The 22,391-nt window shown below is 52.3% G+C and overlaps 1 protein-coding gene across 5 annotated transcripts in view; it reads left to right on the forward strand.

Moving 5' to 3' along the window:
* The window catches only part of SIPA1L3 (signal induced proliferation associated 1 like 3), a 101,731-nt gene that overhangs the window by 54,925 nt on the left and 24,415 nt on the right, over window positions 1–22,391 (forward strand). For 4 of the 5 annotated variants that reach the window (XM_084814493.1, XM_084814495.1, XM_084814496.1 and 1 more), the window contains exons 1-7: window positions 15,296–16,728; window positions 16,987–17,117; window positions 18,672–18,860; window positions 20,030–20,204; window positions 20,406–20,509; window positions 20,969–21,126; window positions 21,726–22,302. In XM_084814493.1, coding sequence (XP_084670619.1) covers window positions 15,384–16,728; window positions 16,987–17,117; window positions 18,672–18,860; window positions 20,030–20,204; window positions 20,406–20,509; window positions 20,969–21,126; window positions 21,726–22,302 — 2,679 coding nt within the window. In that variant the 5' untranslated portion in view covers window positions 15,296–15,383. Of the gene's footprint in view, window positions 1–15,103; window positions 16,729–16,986; window positions 17,118–18,671; window positions 18,861–20,029; window positions 20,205–20,405; window positions 20,510–20,968; window positions 21,127–21,725; window positions 22,303–22,391 lie in introns of those variants that run through there. The other variant, XM_084814494.1, reaches the window with a different exon arrangement.

Below are 22,391 nucleotides of genomic sequence, written 5' to 3' on the forward strand. Positions count from 1 at the left end.
ACTTTTGTCCACCACTATTGGCTTGATGTCTGGGCCAGGACTAGTGCCTCTTTTGGGAGGCCTGTGCTCAGCTCTTTAGCTTCGTAGCTCCTGCCCCATCTCCGGTAAGTAATCTTGCTATTCTGCTCGTATGTGGGACTGCAGAGAGACCACAAAGAATTAAGAGAGCCAGTGTAGTGTAGTGGTGAGAGTGACGGACTGGGAGCTGGGAGATCCGGGTTCCAGTCCCCACTTGGCCATGGAAGCTCACTGGGTGACTTTGGGCCAGTCACAGACTCTCAGCCCAACCTACCTCACAGGGTTGTTGTGAGGATACAATGGAGAAGAGGAGGATAATGTAAGCCGCCTTGGGTTCCTTGCAAGAGGAAAAAAGGCAGGATATAAATGCAATAATAATAAAATTAAGATTGGTTGCTTACGTGTAATTATTTGAGTGGTCATCTGTGCAAGTCACACAGCCTTCCCTCCTGACCTGGTACAGGCACTGTTCTGCTTTGCTTCTGTTTTTGTAGCCACTGTGTTGGTTGGAAGTTTGAACGGAGTGGGAAGGCAGAAGCCATGCCCTGCCCCTCGAGTGTGTGATCAAAGGATGAGTGGGGCTCCTGTCGAAACTCCAGCCTAGCTGTGCACGTTCCCCAGATGGGGTTCTGTGCTGGCGCCAAGCCCATTTGTGTGACTGCACACATGTCCGCTTGAAGAGCGGCACTTACACACAAGCAGCCTCTCTTAACGGCTCAAGCTGATCAGAATATCAGACTTGCCGTGCTTGTAAATTCTGAAGATACAATTGAATCATTTAAAAATGCGCCAGCCTGTTGCAAAGGCTACTGCTATGCCTGTCCAGTCATGAATCCAGGACCTACTTCCTCTGGCTGACGTGTGGGTCACCTCATTATACAGACCGTGGCCTGATGCCTGCCTGCCCCCTGCCTTTCGTCCCTCTCTGCCCGCTCCATCTACCAGCCTTCTCCCCCACCCCGCTATATTCGCCCTATCACTGTTAACTCGTGCTGTTCCTCCTAAGCCAAATGAAAGCTTATGGGGAAAGTAGGAGGTCACTGTGCTGCTAGGTACCCAGTGCCCCCACAGTGTCCTCTGCTGCCCCCAGCCTGCAGAGGAAGGAGACTGGGCTGAAAGACCCAGGCAGAGTCTGGCTACGTGGATGCCAAGTCCTGATGCCAGAACTTACAGCGTCTCTACTTGAGCACATTTTAAAACACCTAAACTGTTACCTTAAAGTGTTGTGTTTTTGTTTTTTAATCCTAGGATTTATCGACAGATTTGATTGTAGTACTTGTTTAGAACTCAATAGGAACCCATTTTTTTAGTTTTCTTCTGTCTTATGCCCCGCTACTGGAGTTAAATTAGCATAGCAATGCCAGCAAGCTTAGTTATCAACAGTGACAACAGTTCCGGCTGTTGTGAATGGCCACTGCTATTGCCTTGTATACAGAGGAACTGTGCACTGAAGTAGTCTGTCTGTGCCTGTTTGTGCCAACTGGGGATGTGCCTGGCAAGGTGGGCTCTATCTAGTCTACAGAAGCTTCTGACACAATAAGTCGGTTGTCCTTTAAAGTGTCACAAGAGATGCTTTTTTTAGTCCTACAGCAGGCTAATACAGCTACCCCTTTGGAAATCTCAAACAGTTTTGTTTCTTGTTCCTAAGGGTCGAAGTGAAAGCCATACCCTTGGGACCTTTCAAATCCCTCTTGTCCTGGATTTATTGGATTCCTTTGGGTGAACTGCTCTGCTTCCCCTATTTTGCCATCTGAAAAATGGGAGCAATAGCACTAAAAGACAGAAATTGCTTGGCAATCTTTCATGCAAGACGCCAAAGGAGTCTGTCTGCATGCAGTCATTATGCAGATGTCAGCAACTTATTTTGGCTAGAGAAACGTAGGGCTCACATTTGACAATAGACTGACCTTACATTGGGAGGGACACAGAAATTGGAAGATAGGGCAGATATTGCTGAAGGAACCTCCTGGCATACCTACTAAATCCAGACACGAGCAGAGCCCCATGCACACTTGTCCCTCAATAGGTGAGCTGCTCAAATCCACTGAATATCTTCATCAGGGGCCCACAGTTCCACTCCCCATGGTGAGTGTCCTGTGCCAGACCTTGCAGCTGGAAATGAGTGGGGTAACCCCCAGACTTGCACTGAACTTCTGAGGCCGTCCAAGCACCGTAGAAGCCCATCGTGACAAGGAACAGCCCCACCCTTCCCCTTGAGTGTGTTGCTGGAGGGGTGACAGACGCAGTTTGCTTTGTGCTGGATGTGCTCAGAGGTCTTGGATGCCCAGCCACTACTACAGGGTCAGTCCCTCTCTCCATCTCAAGATTGCATAGGGGCAGGGGCGGGAGCCTGTCTGTAATACTCTGCCTCCAAGTCATCCCAAGAACCTTGGACATAAAGCGCAGCTGTGGACGTGATCCCCCTCTCTGGGCCTTGGTGGAGAATGGGGGGTGCTTAGGTGCTTCAGTGTATTTCTGAGATGCTCTCAGTGCCTGGCTTGGCATTGGCATTGTGCTGAGGTTGGTGTCAGCAGTGCGAGGCCACGTAAGGGAAGGCCACTGGTAACCACCAACTTTTGCTTAGCTACCAAGGCCAGTAAAAAATCTGCAGCCCATGATCTTTCTCTCCTCTTCCCATCTCCTTTGTTCTGCCCCTCATTCATAAGGTCCTGGAGAGAAGTCTACCAATGGCTACTAGGCTTGAGAGCTATGTGCCACCTCCAGTACCTCAGGCAGTATGCCTGTGTACACCAGTTGCTGGGGAACATGGGTGGGAGGGTGCTGTTGCACTCGTGACCTGCTTGTGGGTTCCTGGTCGATGGCTGGCCACCATGTGAACAGAGTGCTGGACTAGATGAGCCCGTGGTCTGACCCAGTGTCAAGGGCTCCTTGGAGGGCTCTCTCAGTCTAATCCAGTAGCCAAGTCCAGACGCAGACAAAGGGATTCTTTTCAAAGCTTTATTCTTCTTTTACAACTTACAACTCTACAGGTAGCAACTAGATCTGAGCAGCACAGTACCTATGCCCTAAGTTGGAACATTTGGTCCCCGTTTGAAAGGCAAATACTGGCAGACCCCTGAATATAAGGACTAGGGAGAATCCCTCCCCTTTTCCCTTGGATCCTCTGGGCGCAACCGTTCTTTGAGTGCCAACCGGGCGCTACGCCTCCTTTCCGCGCTCTCCATTTGGCGCCGCTCTCTGCGTCTGCGCCGCACATCCAACCAGTCTGCTATCGGTGCTGGGTCACTCCCTGGACTGCGTTCTAATCTAGGAATGTTGGTGGGAGGAATCTCTGTCAGCTGCGGGCCCTGGGAAAAAGGGGCGCGCTCCTCTCCCAGGAGCGACTGCTCTTCCTCCGAATCAGAACTACTTGGGGATTCTATGGGCTCAGTGTCTACCCTGACACCCAGCAGGGCTCTTCCGATGTTCTTACATAGGTCTGCCAGCCTACCACTCATGGCCAAGAGGAATCGTGTAGGGTGTGGCCCACTGTACTAACGTGAGGAATGTTTGGCCCGAGACTGGGCTATTGGCGACCATCGCAAGCCACAGGGACCTGAGAGGACAAGGAACCATCCCATGACCTATTTGAGAGATGGTGGGGCTGGGGAAAGGAGGAGGTGGCCTGCCCGTGTTTGAGTAGAGCTGCCCTCTGAATCTAGTCTGGGCCTGTCTCACAAAGCAGCTGTGGCTGCTTGTTTCACGCTGGCAAAGGCGAGCTGAAGAATCTCCAGCCTCGGTGTCGGACTGATGAAAAGTGCTGGGCTACTCCAGATGAGGCCTAACCAGTGCTGAGTAGAGGGGAACTACTACTTCCCGGGATTTGGAACTATGCTTCTATGAATGCAGCCCAAAAGAGCATAGGCCTTTTTTGCAGCCACATCACGTTGTTGGCTCATATTCAGCTTGTGATTGACAACAATTCCAAGATCCTTCTCGCTTGTAGTGTTGTTGAGCCATGTATCCCCCATCTTGTAACTCTGCATTTGGTTTCTTTTTCCTAGGTGCAGAACTTGGCATTTACCTCTATGAAATGACGTTCTGTTGTTTTCTGCCCAGTGCTCCAGTCTATCCAGATCACTTTGAGTTTTGTTTCTGTCTTCCAAAGTCTTAGCTATCCCGCCTAATTTTGTGTCATCTGCAAATTTGATCAGCATTCCCTGCACCTCCTCCTCCAAGTCATTCATAAAAATGTGGAAGAGCACTGGGCCCAGGACTGAGCCCTGCAGTACCCCACTCGTTACCTCTCCCCAGTTTGAGAAGATCCCATTGATAAGCACCCTTTGAGTCCGATTCTGTAGCCAACTGTGGATGCACTGGATGGTTGTTTCATCTGGCACTGGAGATTTGAACTCATTCAAAGTTTTCAAGGTGCTTCCAGATGGATTGCTTTATCATCTGCTCCAGAATTTTCCCTGGGATTGATGTCAGACTGACTGGTCTGTAGTTCCCAGGCTCCTCCTTTTTACCCTTTTTGAAGATAGGGACAACATTAGCCCTCCTCCAGTCATCTGGCACTTCCCCCGTCCTCCATGATTTCTCAAAGAGAACAGACAGCGGTTCTGAGAGTTCTTCTGCCAGTTCCTTTATGACTCTAGGATGCAGTTCATCTGGCCCTGGAGATTTGTACTCATTCAAAGTCATTAGGTGTTCCTTGACCGTGTGCCTATCGATCTCAAGCTGCAATCCTGCCCCTTCAGCCTGCACTTCGCCTTTGCCAGGGGGGTCATAGACCCTCGTTTGGGAGAAGACTGAGCCAAAGTAGGAATTGAGCACCTCTGCCTTTTCTTTGTCATCTGTTATCATTTTGCCATCCTTATTTAATTGCTGAACAACCATTTCTTTCCTCTGTCTTTTACTATGCACGGAGCTGAAGAAAGCCTTTTTGTTGTTTTTAGCATCCCCCGCTAACCTCAGCTCGTTCTCAGCTTTAGCCTTCCTGACGCCATCCCTGCAATTCTGTGCTATCTGCCTGTACTCTTCCTTTGTTACTTGGCATTCCTTCCACTTCCTATATGTGTCCTTTTTTGTTTTCAGGTCATCCCTAAGCTTTTTGTGAAGCCACATTGGCTTCTTCTGTTGTCTTCCACCTTTTCTTCTTGTTGGAATTGTTTGTGATTGTGCCTTGAGAATTTCCTTTTTTAAAGGCTCCCACCCATCTTGGACTCCTTTTCTCGTTAGCGTCGCTTGCCATGGGACCTTACTGATCATTGTTCAGAGTTTATAAAAATCAGCTCTCCTAAAATCCAGGGTACGCGTCTGACTACACTCGGCTTTTGCTTCCCTTAGAACCAAGAACTCAAGTACAACATGGTCGCTTTCCCCCAGAGTTCCTGTAACTGCTACTTTCTCCACTAAGTCATCTCTGTTGGTTAGGATCAAGTCAAGGATAGCCGATCCTCTAGTTCCTTCCTCTACTTTCTGTAGGAGGAAGTAATCTGCCACACAAGTCAGGAATTTCCCGGAGGGGCCATGTTTTGCAGAATGTGTCTCCCAACAAATATCGGGGAAATTGAAGTCCCCCATTACTACTACATCATGCTTCCTTAAAACATTGGCTATTTGCTTTTCAAAAGTTTCATCCTCATCTTCTCCTTGATTGGGTGGCCGGTAGTAGACTTCTACCACCAGGTTCCTTTTATTCTTTGCTCCATTTATTTTGATCCAGATGCTCTCGATGGGGCTACCAAGCTCCTCCTCCTGTATTTCTGTGCAGAGATATGTCTTTTTCACATACAGTGCAACCCCACCTCCCTTTCTGTTCCTCCTGTTCTTTTTGAACAAGTTATATCCTTCAGTTGCTGTATTCTAGTCATGAGAGTCATCCCACCAAGTCTCAGTTATACCTATCAAGCCATAATTTCCCTCTTGTATTAAAAGTTCAAGTTCATTCTGTTTGTTTCCCATACTCTAGGCATTAGTGATATATAGACATCAAAGACCATGTGCTTCATAGTCTGGCTTTCTTCCTACATGTTTCTGAAGACTATTATTGGGCGCTATTAGAGCTGTTCCCTCCATTGCGGTGCATTTTGGGCGTGCTATGGTCCATGGGGTCACGAAGAGTTGGACACGACTTAACGAGTGAACAACAGTCTGTAATTCCCAAATGAAATCAGACACCGTGATTTCCTTAGGGCAGCAGCAAATGGATCAGCTGCTCAGAATGCTGCTGCATGAGGGTTGTCATTGCTGTGTGACCATTGCTGTGGTCACACAGTGACCATTGCTGTGCAGGCTTCCTGATGGGGCTGTGTTGGGAGCTTTTGGCATCACATCAGTTGCCTGTGTTCTGGAAACTTTTCTGTTTCTGGTGGCACCATGATTACCTGTAGCAAATGGAAACAGCACAGTGATGGTGGTAGTGGTGCCCTCATTAGTAACTTGGGAACAAAACCTCTGCTCAGAGCTACCCTTCAAAGTAGGTCAGGTGGAGGGGGTCCAGCATTTTGTGCTGACTCACGGCACACGCCATTCTCAAGCACACTGCCCCCTCCCAACTTTGCCAGCAGTGCCTAGCCAGCAGAACCCCTGTTGGCACGTGGGAAATGTGTCCATTAGGGCTGGGCATTTAAGAATATAAGAACAATAGAAGTATCATGTTGGATTAGACCAAAGGCTTATACAAGTCCAGCATTCTGTTCACACAGTGGCCCCAACTGGAAACTCATAAGCAGGACATGAATACAATAGCACCCTTGCACTCATGTTCCCCAGCAATGGTATAGATAAGCATGCTGCCTTCAGTACTGGAGATAACATATAGCCACCAATACCAGATGTAATATATCGCCATCAGCACGAGTAGCTATTGATAGCCTTATCCTCCATTAATTTGTCTAATTCCCTTGTAAGGCCGTCCAAGTCGGTGGCCATCATGACATCTTCAGTTAAGCTCACCAGTGCATAATTTCTTTGTCCCCTTTTTAAAAAATGGTTTTACATTGGTCACTTTCCAGACAGAGATCAGTGTGGAGGCCAGTCTTAGGGACGTGTTGCGTACTTTTATCAGAAGATCAGCAATTTCACATTTGAGTTCTTTAAGAGCTCTTGGATGGATACCATTGGGCCCTGGTAATTTGTTTGTTTTTCAATCTGTCGGTAAGGTCTAGAACTTCATTTCTTGTCACTATTTGCCTCAGTTCCTCAGACTCCTTTCCTGAAGCTATCCATTCCGACGCAGGTATCTGCCCTACATCTTCTGCAGTGAAGACAGATATAAAGAACTCGTTCAGTTTATCTGCAATCTCCTTATCCTCCTTTAGGACTCCTTTAACTCCCTTCTTAGCTAATGGTCCAACTGCCTCTCTAGGTGGTTTCCTGCTTCTGATGTATTTAAAGCATTTTAATTGTTTGGGTTAGTGTTATTAGTGATAAGCTCCTCAAAATCCTTTTTGGGAGCCCTTATTATCGGCTTGCATTTCTTTTGTGCAAGTTTGTGTTCCTTTTTGTTCTCCTTGTTTGGGCAAGACTTCTACTTTCTTACAGAAGCCTTCTTTTTTTCGAATGGCTTCCTTAACACTGCTTGCTAGTCACGCTGATGACCTCTTTGACTTTGTACTACCTTTTCTTACCTCCAGTATGTATTCTAGCTGAGCTTCTGTTTTTATGGATTTGAGTAACCCCCAAGGGTTTGCCCCAAAAGGTGTATATTGCATTCATTTGCAGTAGGGCTGTTCACATGTCACAGTTAATTTACTCACGACTTGCGGGGATGTGCTCTGTGCATGAGCTGTTTCCATTTTCTGTAACCCAAACCTGGAGCAATGGATAGTTTAGGGACTACACAACCCAGAGGTTAACCCAACAACAAACCATAGGTTAACCACGGGGTTGTTTAGTCCCTAAACAGCCCATTGGTTTGGGTTCACATGTCATGCTCAGAACCTCTGATTGAGCTGATTGGAGGTTGTTCACAGAAATCTAAAATGGCTTTCAGGCAGCCCATGTTCCTTGTGCTCTCGGACTGCTGGGACTCGCAGGCGGCAGACTCTGTTTAACCCATGATCTGCTGCTTTGATGTGCGAACCGGGTCAGTGTAACACAAATAATGCCAAAGGATTATTTGAACTCCATGGCTGAACTCCATGGCTGGATTTCAGAGAACCAACCTCAGATATTCAGGACCAGCCTTGTGCTGAAGGTCTAATGTTTAGAAGCTGAGCTGAGGCTACCATTCTGGCCAGGAGGGAGACCGTTGACAAAAGCTGTTTATCCCTTGCTTCTTTAATGGTCATATTTCCAAAACTTGTTTGGCTTGGATTACCTTTTTCTTTTGGCCCTATCTTTGTTTACTTGATTGTCTCCTCTGGTCATACCAGAGCAAATCCCCCAAACTCCTTTTACATTAAAAAGGAAACGGAAATTTAAAAGCTTTCAGAGAAGCCACTGGGCCCAGTGTGACATTTGTTGCTCATTATTTTTCAAAGAGTGGCACGAGCTGCTGCTAAGCAGAACTTTGGATTGCCTCCTCTTGCTTGAGGAGCCCCAGAAGGGCAGTCTGGGACATGCTGGGATCCAGCTGGCTGCCAAGTGTGGTTGCTGCTCTTGACCTCAAATGTGATTAGAACTGTGGAAACCTGAGAGCGACTGGCTGCACCTCTGGCTTGCCGGTTTCACAAAGGCTCCTGTTTCCTTATCTTGTCGCAGTCCTGGCTGGGGCTGTTGTGTTTGGGGCAGCTGCAGCTGCTGGGCTGTGCAGTGTTAGGGTTTTCTGTTCCTTCTCTTGGAGCCAGCTCTGTGGGTGCTTCGTGTTTCTAGGATAAACCTAATTACAGAATGTGAAAAGTAATAAAAAGAGAACATATTTCTGTTACACAGTGATGCAAATCCCCCCCACCCCCCCAATGAAATCTGTGTTTGGGCAACTGCAGAGGTGCTCTAGCTTGTGTGGCAGCATGGAAAGCCTCCTTGCGTGCATTTGCTCTCCTTGCGTGCATTTGCACTGGTGCAGCTGTGTTTCTGGAAGACAGATGGGGAGCAATGCTGTCTAGGAAATGAGCTGGATGCTCAGCTGGCCAGGCAGGATTCCGGGCAGTGGAGCCAGAGAAGGCTTTTCCGTGGTGTCCCAGCGCCTTTCCACAGACCTTGGAGCTGGCAGCTGCTGAGCGCCTCTCTACTCTTCCGTGCACACCTCTGTCTGCGGCAAGCCAGGCCCGAGGTGCCCTTCTCTGTGCTGTTCGTTCCATAGCTGTGGGCACTGTGGTGGGGAAAGTCTGGGGAATTCTTCCTCAGTCAGTGGTGTGGTCTGCAGGCTTCCCTTCTTCCTCTCCTTCTGAAAGGGCTCCCTTGAATTGAACTGGAGAGGGCTCCTGCCTTCACGCATAAACTGCATTCTGTTCCTAAGTGGCTTGTGGGATTTCGACTTCAGGCAGGCCAGGGTTGTGAACTCAGGGCTGCACCCCTGACAAATATGTAGCTTGGAAATGTGTCAGTTTTTCTAGAAACATGCAGATGGTGTCACCGTAGAGTGAGAGCTGGCCTCTGCAGAACTGGAAGCTTCGGTTCCTACCTCAGAGCAATTCCTGCCCCTCTGTGCTCCTGTCTGCAGCCTTTCATGGCCTGCCACATTCATAAGAACATAAGAAGAGCCATGCTGGCTTAGGCCAAGGGTCCATCTAGTCCAGCATTCTGTTCACACAGTGGCCAACCAGTTGTTGGATGGGAACCCACAAGCAGGGCATGAGCACAACAGCACCCTCTTGCCCATGTTCCCCAGCAACTGGTGTGCATAGGCTCACTGCCTCTGGTGCTGGAGGTAGCACATAGCCATCAGGACTAGTAGCCATTGGTGGCCTTTTCCTCCAGGAACTTGTCCAACCCCCTTTTAACGCCATCCAAATGGATGGCCATCGCTACATCCTGTGGTAGCAAATTCCATACCTTGACTCTGTGCTGTGTGAAGAAGCCCTTCCTTTGATCTGTCCTGAATCTTCCACCAGTCAGCTTCATAGGATGGCCCCGCTGGGTTCTAGTAGTTTGAGGGAAGGAGAAAAAAGTCTCCTGCTGCCTGCTCATTCCCACCTCTTTGGAGCTCTCCAGCTGTGCAGAAGGAAGCTGGCTTGTTAACTGGAGATTTTTCCTGGGTGCCCCTAGCACTACCAACCAGAAGGGCTCAGGCAGCTATTCCGTCTTTTTCTCCTTAATGGATTTTCTGCAGTAAGAAAAAAGGGCTGAAGAAGCCACGGGAAGCCACAGAAGAGTTACGAGCGGATGTTGTCCAGACCCCCGTAAAGTGCCATGAACAAGGCTGGGCGATAAAAGCTTCGCCTGGGAGCACTGCTGGTGGCCTGGCTGGCGATGGGGCTCCTGCTCACCGGCCTGCCCCACTGCCTGCCCCTTGTCCCTTGGCTGGGGAACCCGCCTCGCCTCTCCCTGGGTTGCCTCGATCTTCCCCAGGGCCCGTCCCTCTCGGTGAGTGAGTCCTCCTCCCGCTGAAGTTTGAGGTGCTCCAGCCTTCTTGCCCGTGCTTGGCCAAGAGAGGCAGAGGGGCTGCAACTCCATGCCTCGAGACCCTGCAGCAGAGAGGCAAGCGTGTGTTGGAGAGGCAGGTGGGCATGTTTAGCCTGCAGGAGAGATGCTTCAGGGGGTCCTGGTGGTGGTCTTCGGATATCTGAAGGGGGCTGTCACACGCAAGACGGAGCAGGCCTGTGGGCAGGACCGGACGGAGGGGCGGAAATTGCAGGAAGCATTGGGAGAAACCTCCTAAGAGTGAGGGCTGTTCGGAAGTGGAGCAGACGGCCTTGGTCGGTGGTGGGCTCCCCTTTGCTCGAAATGTTCAAGCAGAGGCTGGACGGCCATCTGCTGAGTATGTTGTCATTGCAGCCCCCGACTGAACAGGCACTGGACTGGATGACCTCCAAGGTCCCTTCCTACTCTGATTCTAAATAATCACCTTTGCCACGGATAGAATGTGTGGTTTTGGGCAAGTTTACTTTCCATCCACATACGTGAAATGGGTGCGAGGAGAGGGCAAATGCAGCTGCTTTAGTGGTGCCAAACAGCACCAAAGGTTCTGCTCTGCAGGTGCTGCTGCGTCAGGTCTTTGAGGCGGTCTGTGCCGCACAGGGCCCTGGCCACTGGGCCTCCTTTGGAGCTGGAGTGCAACGGGTGAGGGGGAATGGGACTTGAGCTCCCCTACTTCTCAAAGGCACCCTGTTCCCAAGGTCCGGCACGCAGGAGCACTGAACAAAGGCGCCTTGTGGGAAAGCGGACCCGCCTCGCTGCCAGCCCTGCTGAACAGGCAGGCCTCGCTTCCTGCAGGGCTGGCATGTGTGGCTCCTGCGTTGTCTGGGAGCGAGGCGAGGGAGAAGCCGTGTCTCCTCCCCACCCCGTGTGAGCATGGGCCTTCTCCAGACCAGACTGGTCCAGGGAGAGGCACTCTAAGACAGGAGGGAACTTGGGTGGAGGGGCCCCTGCACAGGATCTTCTTGCCGCCTTGGTCTCTAACCTCTCCGGGACAGGCTCATCATTCCTTTGTGTCAGGGCTGCAGTGGAATTGGAGGTAAAGGGACTTGCGTGGCGCATCCGGGCATCTTGGGGCTCCCGTTCACTGCCTTGTGACTTGGCAGGCTCCAGAGGATGGCTTTGTGCTCTTTTCTCTCCTGCAGCACCTCCCTTCATTGTTCCACAGAGGGCAGGTGAGCGTTGAATGTGAAAGCGCAGATATGTGTCTCTTTTAGAATAAGCCAGTGGGTTATTAAATGCTGCCATCCTCTGGAATGGAGCCTCTTCCGCTACCTGCTGCCTTTCCGAGGTGGGGAATTAGTGGGCAACACACACCCACGGTCTCCAGTCTCTAAAGCGGGTGCGGTAGGGCAGGGCTGGGAAAGACCCTTCTCTGTCTGAAACGCTGGAGAGCCGCTGTCAGTCATTGCCCTGGTTTGCACAAGGCAGTGGGCTCAGTGGGGGTTGTTTAACCCACAAGGAGCTGCAGTGTGTGCCGGGCACCAGGGATGACATTTTGAATATGCAGTCCCTGCTTGAGTCAAACAGCCCTCGCATAACTCTCAGTTTGTTGTAGGGTTATGTGAGGGTTAACCCTACAACCGAGAGTTACACGAGGGCTGTTTGACTCTTGGTGGCCCGGTCTTCATGACACAGGGGCCGGGTATTCAAAATGCTGCCCACACGCGCCGCGGCTCATTGTGGGTTAAACAACCCACGGTGGACTGCGGTGCATCGTGCAAACTGAGCCAGTGTAGACAGTGCTGAGCTGGATGGACCACACGGGCAGCTTGGCTTCTAATGAGCCTTGTGGGGGGCTCCTGCATGCAAAGCAAGTCCTCCACCCCCGAGCTAGGGCTCCTCCCCTGCTTGCGTGGGCCGGCATGCTGCCTTTCCTTCCCCTGGCCTTGACTGGCTTGCGGGAGCCAACTGTAGCTCCATGCACCATACGGTGTTTCTGTGGCCGCCCCACCATTTGCCTGTGGCATGATGGGGTCTAGATTGCTTAGGTTGAGTGGTGGCTCAGTTGTGCTGCCTCTACAACTGTGCATAGCCTAGAACAGTGTCTTGGTGACATCTGCATCCACAGGAGAGGTTGGTCTCGCGGCTTGTAAGATGGGCATCGTCTCACCTGCTGTCTCTAGCTGCTGCTCCTTTCTCAAAGAGGGTGGCAGCAGGAAGACGTTCAAAGCCCATGTCTGGCTGCAGAGCTAAGGCAGCAGCTTCCTTCTCAGGCCAGCTATAGGGTAGCAACACATGACACATTTTGCTGAGAGGTGCAAAGGTGTGCACAGGGGGCTTGTTTGCTGCTTCAAATGTCCCTGTCCCAAAAGCAGACCTTTGGGGATGGCAGGGCAGTTCTGTGGGCTTGCTCTAGAGTTCTCCACGTTCTTTCTTCCTGTGAAAGGCCTCAGTGAATGTAGATGTACCTCTTCTTTTTTAATATATTTTTGTTTATTTTATATGAATGAAATAATACCAAAATTACCAACAACCTCATCAATGCTTCAATTTCCCAGCAATACAATATTCTAATGAGGACACCACAATAACAAAAAGAGAAGAAAAAAGAAAGAGAAAAAAATAAAGGGGAAAGGGAGGAGGAAAGGAAGCGAAGAAAAAAGAAGAAAATTCCTTCCCCCTCGCTCCCCCTCTCCCTCCCCCCTAACGAATTGAATTTAAGCTCCAACACCCCCGTCTCCAGTGTCATTCTGTTTTAAAGACTATATCTGTAACCTTAACAATCTTACAATTTAGTATACAACCTTACATTTCTATATCATATCATCAACCTTATATCAAAAAAGAGGTCTAGAATTAATTCCCAAAAACCTAGTATTATTAGTAATAATAATAATAATTATTATTAATATATTTATAATTATTTTATATGCGCGCGCATATATATATATATAATATTATATAACAATAAAACTTAATATAAATGTACCTCTTCTAAGCTCCACTGAAGTGCCAGAAATGTATGATTTATTTATTTTATTTATTTATTTATTTCATTTCTATACCGCCCAATAGCCGAAGCTCTCTGATGCCGCAGGCACTCATACTAGGGACTCCGCATGCAGTCAGGTGCTTGTGTCTCTTGTGCCAGCTGCATGAGGGGCACTGCCTGGAGGATAATCCGCCGCAGACTTGGGTGTGTTCTGTGCAGCTGCCTTGGCCCAACAGCAGCCCACTGTGCTGTTTTAATTCTGCCTCGGCCACTGCACCTGCAGGTGTCTTGAGGTATCTGAAGGCAAGCTGGAGATGGTGGGGAGTCTTTCTGCTCTCCACTGCTGAACAGGAGAGCCCATGAACGCCCAGGATGGAGGGCGAGTGCCACTGCCTCCCCAGGGCCGGCTTCATGCTGTGGCTGTAGCAGGGAGCGGTTTGAAGGCCGCTCTGGATTAGTGGCTTTGCTCCCATTTGCATTCTTGGTGAGGCTCTTGGCTTGAATGTGGCCCCCAGGCAGCTGAAAAGAAGCGGTCCATCGGGGCTGTTCAGTGATCAAGTGCCTCCCTAGAGGGGGTTGCAGGCAGGACAGGAGTGAGGGATTGACATGCTGTCATTTCCCACCTAGACAAGCCACGTGATTGACATGACATGGGGATGAGGGCAGGACAGGGGATAGGCAAGGCTGGCGACAGCAGCGGGAGGCGGTCGGCGCCTTCCGGCCTTGCTTGGCAGCTTCCCAGAGGCATCTGCTTGGCCATGGAGGGGAGTTGGATGCCAGGCTTGGGAGGTCTTTGTTCTGATCTAGCAGGGCTGCTCTGACATTCTGGGGGATGGAGGGTGGCCCTGGATTAGGGCCCCAAAGTTGTGCACTCCTCCGTGAGACTCTCCCAGCGCCCCAGCCCAGCAGAGCATTTGTGGCCCTCCCTCTCGAATCCCTCTGCAGCCACCTCTGCAGCATCAGGACGGACGGCCCTGCGCCTCAGCCCTTGGCTGCTGTGGGAGCGCGGTGGGAGAGCCATCCTCCTTCGCACCTGCTGCCCCAGTCTATGTTTTGTGTGCTTGTAGTCCAGGGAGAGTGGCTGGAATGGGGGCCCCACTTATCAGGGCTTGGGACTGCTGATCAGGGCTTTCCCACAGCCTCCAGGCCCTGATGCCTGTGAATCTGAAGGAGGGTGGATGTAGTGGAAGTTCTGATGCAGGGCTTCCTTCAAAGCCAGTTTTAAAATTGCTTCTGACTTGGCACTGTCCTAGCCTCACTCCCCAGCAGTTAGCTGTGTTTCACAGCTGTTATCCAGTGACGAAGAGTTCCTCTGACGAACAGTGGTGTGTAGAAAAACTGTGAACGTCCTTCTGGATTTGTGGCTTCATAGAATCATAGAATAGTCGGGTTGGAAGGGGCCCACAAGACCATCGAGTCCAACCCCCCCTCAGTGCAGGAATCCAAGTCAGAGCATCCCTGACAGATGGCTGTCCAGCTTCTGTACCTAGCTGCTTCCCAAGCCCAGCATCTGCCTGAGCAGAGCCTGGGTGTTACGGAGCCTAGAAGAGCCACGTGGTTGTCTTCAGTTGTCTTCAGTTCCTTGCCAGACTTGAGCTTAAGTTTGCCACAAAGTGACTCTGTAGCTGCAGCAGATGTGTACAGACTGCCTGGCTAATGCACTCTCTCTTTCCTTCCCTGCTTCAGGATGGCCCAGAATATGCTGCCACAATTATTACTGCCTGAGTAGCCTGGTGGGCAGGACAAGCTCTGAAGCCCAGCAGCCTTCTCCAAACGCTGGTGCTTGAGGATTACTGACCACTGCAATGGCCACATGGCACCCCTTGGCAGGGCGCCAGCAGATGGGCTCTGGCGGGCAGGCATCCCACGGCTCCACCACTCCCAGCACTGGCTGAGGCCTGCGTGTCCCGATGGAGATGAGCAGCGCCTTCCCACAGGGAGTCAGAGTCAGCACTGCCATTAGACTATGTCATCGTATCGACCGGTTAATGAGAGCGGTGACGTGGGGGGGCTGGGCTTGAAAGGTGGTGATTATTACTCTCCGGGCTTCTGGGTCCAGAATGGCTGTGCCGCACATGCTGATGGCACTGCTTCCTCACGGCCAACCACCACGACCCCGGCCGTGCCGAAAATGGGTGTGCGGGCCAGGATTGCCGACTGGCCCCCCAAGAGAGAAGGGCTGAAGGATCCCGCTGCCCCCAGCACTTCCGGAGACCTGGAGACCCCAGTCTCTGTGCCGCAGGGCTTCCAGAATGGGCAGCTTCCGGGTGGCTGCAAAGGCTTCCAGCGCCTGGCCCGGCGGAGGTCTAAAGACACCGAGTTCCAGGATGGATGGCTGCGCTCCCCAGGCAAGGGATTCCTGCTGCTACGGAACAGGAGCAGCAGTGAGATCACCCTCAGCGAGTGTGACTTGGAAGAGGCTTTCGAGCCCCGGGGGGCCAAGCTGTCTGGCGGTCTGCCCCTTTTCCGCGAGTATGGCAGCACTTCCTCCGTTGATGTGCAGGGCATCTCTGAGCAGAGCTTCTGTGACATGCTGAACGAGTTCCGCAGCGGGAAGCTGATGGCCGAGCAGCGCAGGCCAGACTCGTTCAGAGCCTCCAGGGGCGCCCAGGCCGCTGCCCAGGACGAGCATGAGGTGCCCCTCCTGGGGGATGACTTCCCCCTTCAGCACAAGGAGAAGCCCCGCAAGAAGGGTCCCAAAGCGGAGATGGGGGCTGGGGAGTCCATCTTCAGGAAGCTGCGGAGCGGCAGGGGCGACCATGACGCGGGCAGGGCCCCAGCAGAGGCCGAGGAAGGGGCCCGGAGCTGGCTGTGCCAGAAGAGCTTTGCCCACTACGACGTCCAGAGCATGCTCTTCGACCTCAACGAGGCAGTGGCCCGGCGGGTGTCCCTGGCGCAGCGGAGGAACACCACCACGGGGGCCTCCGCGGCCTCCGCGGCCTCTCGGGAACCCGCCCCCTCCTTCATCAGCACAGAGGACCTGAACTGCAAAGAGGACCTGGAGCACGATCCTGGGGACAGCCACAGCAACGGCCTGTTGCTCAGCTGCCCCCACTTCCGCAACGAGATTGGGGGCGAGCAGGAGCGCAGCGTCGCCTTCTCTCGGGCCTCCGCTGGCCCCCCCTGGGCGGCTGGCCGTGGCGAGGGCAGCTGCACTGAGGCCGCCCCAGGCCTGCACTGTGCCAACGCCAGTGTCTCCGTGCTGGAGATGCCTCGGGAGCTGCAGCACGGTGCCAGCAGGTTGCAGCACTACAGCATTGAGCACGTGGACTCAGGGGCCTGCTACTACCAGGACCATTTCTGTGGCAAAGGTAGCCGCTCCTCAGCATGGGCCGGGGGGGTGTCTCAGGAGGTTGTCGGGGTGCGTGGGAAGCCTCAGAGCTTTGCACAGGATACACCCCAGGCCTGCGTGAAGTCTCCTTCCTCTCAAGAAGGGGCCCTTCTTGAGAGGTAGAGGGCCTTGGCTTTGGAAGGGGACACATTGTTCCTCGGCGCGTGAAGTGCCTGGCGTTGTCCTGTGTGGATAGCCAAGGTGGCCCCTCTTTTCCTTTCTCCCATCCCCTTTCCAGAGCATTCCAACTACTTTGGGGTGGATGAAAAGTTGGGCCCTGTGGCTGTAAGCATCAGGCGTGAGAAGCTGGAAGATCACCGGGAGCATGGGCCTCAGTACCAGTACAGGATTATCTTCCGCACCAGTGAGGTATGTTGAGGGACACACCCAGCTCTGAAGGGGCTAAAGATGCAAGATTTTGAATGTGACCAGTGTGGGCTGTTACCTTTCAAAAACCAAGTTTGGTGGCACAGAAGCTTTGCATGTAGAAGGTCCGGGTTCAGTCCCCAGCCAGTTACTGCTGAGTGACAAGCAGCCCCTGTGCTCCCCCCCTCACCCCCCCGACCCAAGAATATCCCTCTGAGATGTGTTCTTGGCCCTTGCAGTCAGAAGCGCAGTTCTGCACATCTGCCTAGCATGTGGACCTGGCACTGCGTCTCTTGCTCACAAGCAGCGGGGTTCTAAGTTGTTCCTGGGGGTTCTAATCCAGAACTCCCACTCTGAGCCTTGTCCATGCCAAGTGTTGTGGGCAAAACCTTCCCTGCCAACACAGGAAAACAATGAAGGGGAGCCCCTTTTCCCTGGGAGCGGCTGTGCTGTGAAGAGGAGGACCTGCTCCCAGGGCTGAGTTGGGCGGCTAGGAAGCAGTCAGCGCTTCCCAAACCCAGCAGAGGGCAGTGCGGCGCAGGGAGTGCGTTTGTGGCGTGCATGCTGTGCCCGCTCCTCCGGCTGGAGAGACGCGGCCGGCCGGCTGTGGCTTCTTGGCCAGGGAAGAGAGCGCCCCTGACGTCACGGAGGAGGCCAGGCCAGCCCCGGGACATTGGGGGGTTGCTTGCTCTTTCCCAGGGGTGGCTCTATATCTCTGACTGTAGGGACAGAGTCAGTGCAAAGCTTTTCCTGCAAGAAGTGACCTATTTGGGGTCCTTATTTGAAAATTAGAAACCCCCCCCTCACAAAACCAGCGTTTATCAAAGGATATATTTACATGCAATTAATGCACCCAAATCATACAGAATAAACCTAAACATTCTGGATCTCTAGCTAAATAGTAAAATCACAAAGCTGTGTAAAATGATATAAAATCACTCAAACTTAAAATTCAGAATCTCTCTGGCAACATACCACAATCTCCTTCAAGAATTTTTTCCTAGCACCAATTACTGCAGATGAAAACTTTTTAAATCCCTTTGATGAAGCCTTGTATACGCCAAGTGCTTCACATATGGTCTCGAACACTGGAGTTGCCCCCTGTTGGGTCAGAGCGTGGGTCCGTCTAGCCCAGTCTGGCCTGCTCTCACTGGCAGTAGGAGCAAGGGTGGAACCTTTCCAGCCCTGAGGGCTACATTGGGTGTCTGCTGAGGTGGCTGGGGCCACGCGTGTACACACACCACTCTCATACCCACGCAACTCCCTCATGTGCGCACACAGGCACCTTGTGCTCTCCCTCTTGCGATCCTCTCGTGCGGGCACAGTTCTGTCTCTCGTGCTTATGTCGGACCAGGCTCATCTTTGGGCTTTTCCAAAGGCAGAGCTGAGACTGCTGTGCTGGGGTGGAAGTAGGAAGCGGCCACAAAGTGCTCCGTGGTAGTTACTTCAGGCCACGTGGCGGGTCCAGACAGGGAGCATCAAACAGGAGCTGTGAATGCTTCTCCTCCTATCCAGAGGAAAGTCCTATCCCTCTTTCTTTCTCCTTGTGTCCTGAAGCTGACAACTCTCCGTGGGTCCATCTTGGAGGATGCCACGCCCACAACCACTAAACATGGCACCGTCCGGGGGCTCCCTCCCAAGGATGCGCTGGAATATGTGGTCCCTGAGCTGAACATTCACTGCCTTCGCCTGGCCCTGAACGTGCCCAGAGTGACTGAGCAGCTACGGAAGCTGGATGAGCAAGGGGTGAGTAAGCTGGGTGTGGAGTGGTTGGGCGGGCGGGGGTGGGCTCCAGGGCCCTGGCCCATCTTCCATCGTTGTTCCCTTATCAATGGTTGGAACAGCTGGCACTGACCCACTGCGCTCCCTTTCCTTTTCCCACACTGCCTGGGTTAGGGAGAGTGAGAAAATGGGGGTCCCCACATTCGCCTGCGCACACTTCCCTTTCCCCCCAGATTGCTTCCCTGTGAGACGTAAGCCTACGGAACGTGTTCCTTGTCCTCGTTCTGGCCTTCCCTCTGATGGCTCTCAGTCAGTTGCTCAGATCAGGCTGCCAGTGTTCAAGGGATGGAGCAACTTCAGTATGGAGAGAAGCTAAAACCTTTGGGGTCTGTTGGTTTAGGAAAAAAAGATGACCAGGGTTGGTGGTCATCTTTTTTTTTAGGAATGGTGTGGAGAAAATGTAGAGGAGTTCCTTCCCTCCTAAAAGTTGGACGTGGGGTCATCCAATCAAATAGGTTGGGAGAGATGAAAGAAAAGACACAGCATGTAATTCACAGAATGATTGTTTGTTTGTTTATTTATTATATTTCTATACCGCCCCATAGCCAGAGGTCTCTGGGTGGTTTATAAAAGTTAAAACATTATAATACAATATACAAAGTTTAAAAAACATTTATATAAAAACATATGGATAATATATACAAACAGCATATGACTAAAAACAAGTTTGAACTAAAAACAATTTTTAAAGATAAAACACAGCTTAAAACAACACTGCTTAAAACAGTATACAAAAGTCAGCAAAATAATGGTCACAAACTTAGATGGCTTTAAAAGAGCTTAGATGAGTTAGTGGAGGAAGGGTGGGGCGAGGTCTCTCAGTAATCCTGATGGAACCCCCAAGATCAGAAGCACTCTACCTCTGAATGACCCCAGTGGCCGCAGGTGTGCCACTGGGGTTATCCACCCAGATCGGGTCCTTTCTGGAGGCATCTGGCTGGCCCCTGTGAGGAAGTGGCTGCTGGACTGGCCTTGGCCAGACCCCGCTGGGCAATTCCTCTTGTCCGCTGGATGTCCGGAGGTCCCGTGCCTTCCCCTGAGAGGCCTCCATTCAGCCCCTGGTTGGCTCTGCTGGCCAACATGCCTGTGCTCAGCTTTCCTCACGTGGGGCTCTCCCTTCTCCTGCCCCACAGCTCTGCTCGAAGCTCAAGGTGGGCATCCTGTATTGCAAGGCGAACCAGAGCTCAGAGGAGGAGATGTACAACAACGAGGAGGCAGGGCCTGCCTTTGAGGAGTTCCTGGAGCTGCTGGGGGAGAAGGTGTCCCTGCGGGGCTTCGGCAAGTATGCTGCCCAGCTCGACACCAAAAGTAGGTCCTTGCTGCTGTCTTTGTGTGGCTGGAGGGAGGGAGGGAGGGGAGGCCAGAATGCTGACTGGGCCCTGCAGCCTCCAGTCTCCCCGTTGCTAGGAGCCTGTGGCGGGAGGTGGCCAAGGGGGCTGGTGGGAGCCACCCATGCCTCCCCCTCCCACCTGGCAGAGCTGAGCTGTGTCCTGCTCCCTTGCCTTGCAGCTGACTCCACCGGCACCCACTCCCTCTACACGGCATGCCAGGGCTACGAGATCATGTTCCACGTGTCGACGATGCTCCCGTACACCCCCAACAACAGGCAACAGGTAACAGGCTCTGCACAGCAGCAGGCTCTGTTTCGGCCGGCCGGGTAGGTCCCCACTCTCTCTTTTCAGATGCACACAACATGATCTGGGACTGAGCCATGGCTTCCCAGACAGGGCCTGAGGTTCCAGTGGAGCTTTCTCAGCCTCACCCCTCCTTCATTTCATGTTCAGCACCACTTGCTCTGAATCAGCTAGTGAGAAACACAGCTGTCTCAAAGAGTTTAGAGCCAGGCATGCTACTGGCGCTTTAGAAAATAAAAAAAATAATTGGCCAGTCAGTGAGCTTCGGACCTAAAGGCCCCCGCCCCCACATCCTGCCTGGCCCTGCCTCTCCAGGCCCTGTTTCATGTCCCGTCCCAGTAAGAGGTTTCTGGCCCTGCTGTTCTCCCGGATCTGTCTGTTTTGGAATCAAGATTCTCCCCTGCTCTGGGCACTGACCTGTCTCCCTTCCACTGCTAGCTGCTCAGGAAGAGGCACATTGGGAACGATATCGTCACCATCATCTTCCAGGAGCCAGGGGCGCTGCCCTTCACCCCCCAGAACATCCGCTCCCACTTCCAGCATGTGTTCATCATTGTCCGGGCCCAGAGTCCCTGCACAGAGAACGTCTGCTACAGGTATATCCCCTCCCCACCTGGGATGTCATGGGACAGGAATACAGCTCAGTGATCACAGCCCGGTTCTGCCTGCAGAAGGTCCCCACTTCAGCGTCTCCGCTCGAGGATCAGGAGGCAGGAGAGGTGCAGGCCTGCCCAGAAAGTGGCTGCCAGTCAGAGGAGACGGCGCTGGGCTAGGTGGACCCGTCACCTGAGCGCAACCGAGGCAGCTTCCTATGTCTCCTTTGGCCTCTACACCAGCCAGACCCTGCCTCCTCTTCAGGCATTTTACTGTGTCCCAGAGGCCGGGCTTTAGGGGCTTCCCTCCTTTTGACCCCTCCCCTCCCCCGTCCCAAGGATTACAGCTTAGAATTATGTTGATGAGCCAGTAAAGTTCAAGTGACCGTATCAGCTACAACCCAGCCCTGAATAAAAAGCTCTTAGTGATCAGCTTAGGACTGTGAGGCATGTCCTGGGAAAGAGACTTGCATCATTGTGTGGGATTTCCCCAGAATGCTTCTGTACCCTTGCTTAATTGGAAAGAGGGTGAGTGTGGAGGTTGTCTCTGTTGCCTGCATAGTCCAAACCACAATCCTGTCTCTTCTTTTCCATGTCACAAGTGTGGCGGTGACCCGCTCCAAAGATGTCCCACCCTTTGGGCCGGCAATCCCAAGTAGAGCTGCTTTCCGCAAATCCGATGTCTTCCGAGATTTCCTGCTAGCCAAGGTGATCAATGCTGAGAATGCAGCCCACAAGTCAGACAAGTTCCACACCATGGCCACGCGCACGCGGCAGGAGTACCTGAAGGACCTGGCAGAGAACTGTGTCACCAGCACTCCCATTGACTCCTCGGGGAAGTTCAACCTGATCTCACTGACTTCCAAGAAGAAGGAGAAAATGAAAGCTCGGGTCGGGGCTGAGCAGTACAGCACCGGGGCCGTAGCATGGCGCGTCCTGGCACAGGATTACTCCCAGGGGGTGGAAATTGAGTGTATCCTGGGCATCTCTAACGAATTTGTTGTCCTCTTGGATCTGGGGGCCAAGGAAGTGGTGTTTAACTGCTTTTGTGCGGATGTGATTGGCTGGACTCCAGACACCTCCAGCATCAAGATTTTCTATGGGCGGGGGGACCACATCTTTGTCCGGGCCCTGGAGAACAACCCAGACGACATCAAGGAGGTCGTGCAGCGGCTGAAGGTGAGCAGCCCGAGTGCTGGTGACACGAGTGCTGTGGGATCTCTGTCCCCATGCTTGCTTGGGTGTACTGGAAATGGGTTAGAAGTGGT

Source organism: Heloderma suspectum, chromosome 10, assembly GCF_057233095.1.
Source record: "Heloderma suspectum isolate Gila_16-S chromosome 10, 16-S_ref, whole genome shotgun sequence".
In the NCBI taxonomy this organism is placed as follows: domain Eukaryota; kingdom Metazoa; phylum Chordata; class Lepidosauria; order Squamata; family Helodermatidae; genus Heloderma; species Heloderma suspectum.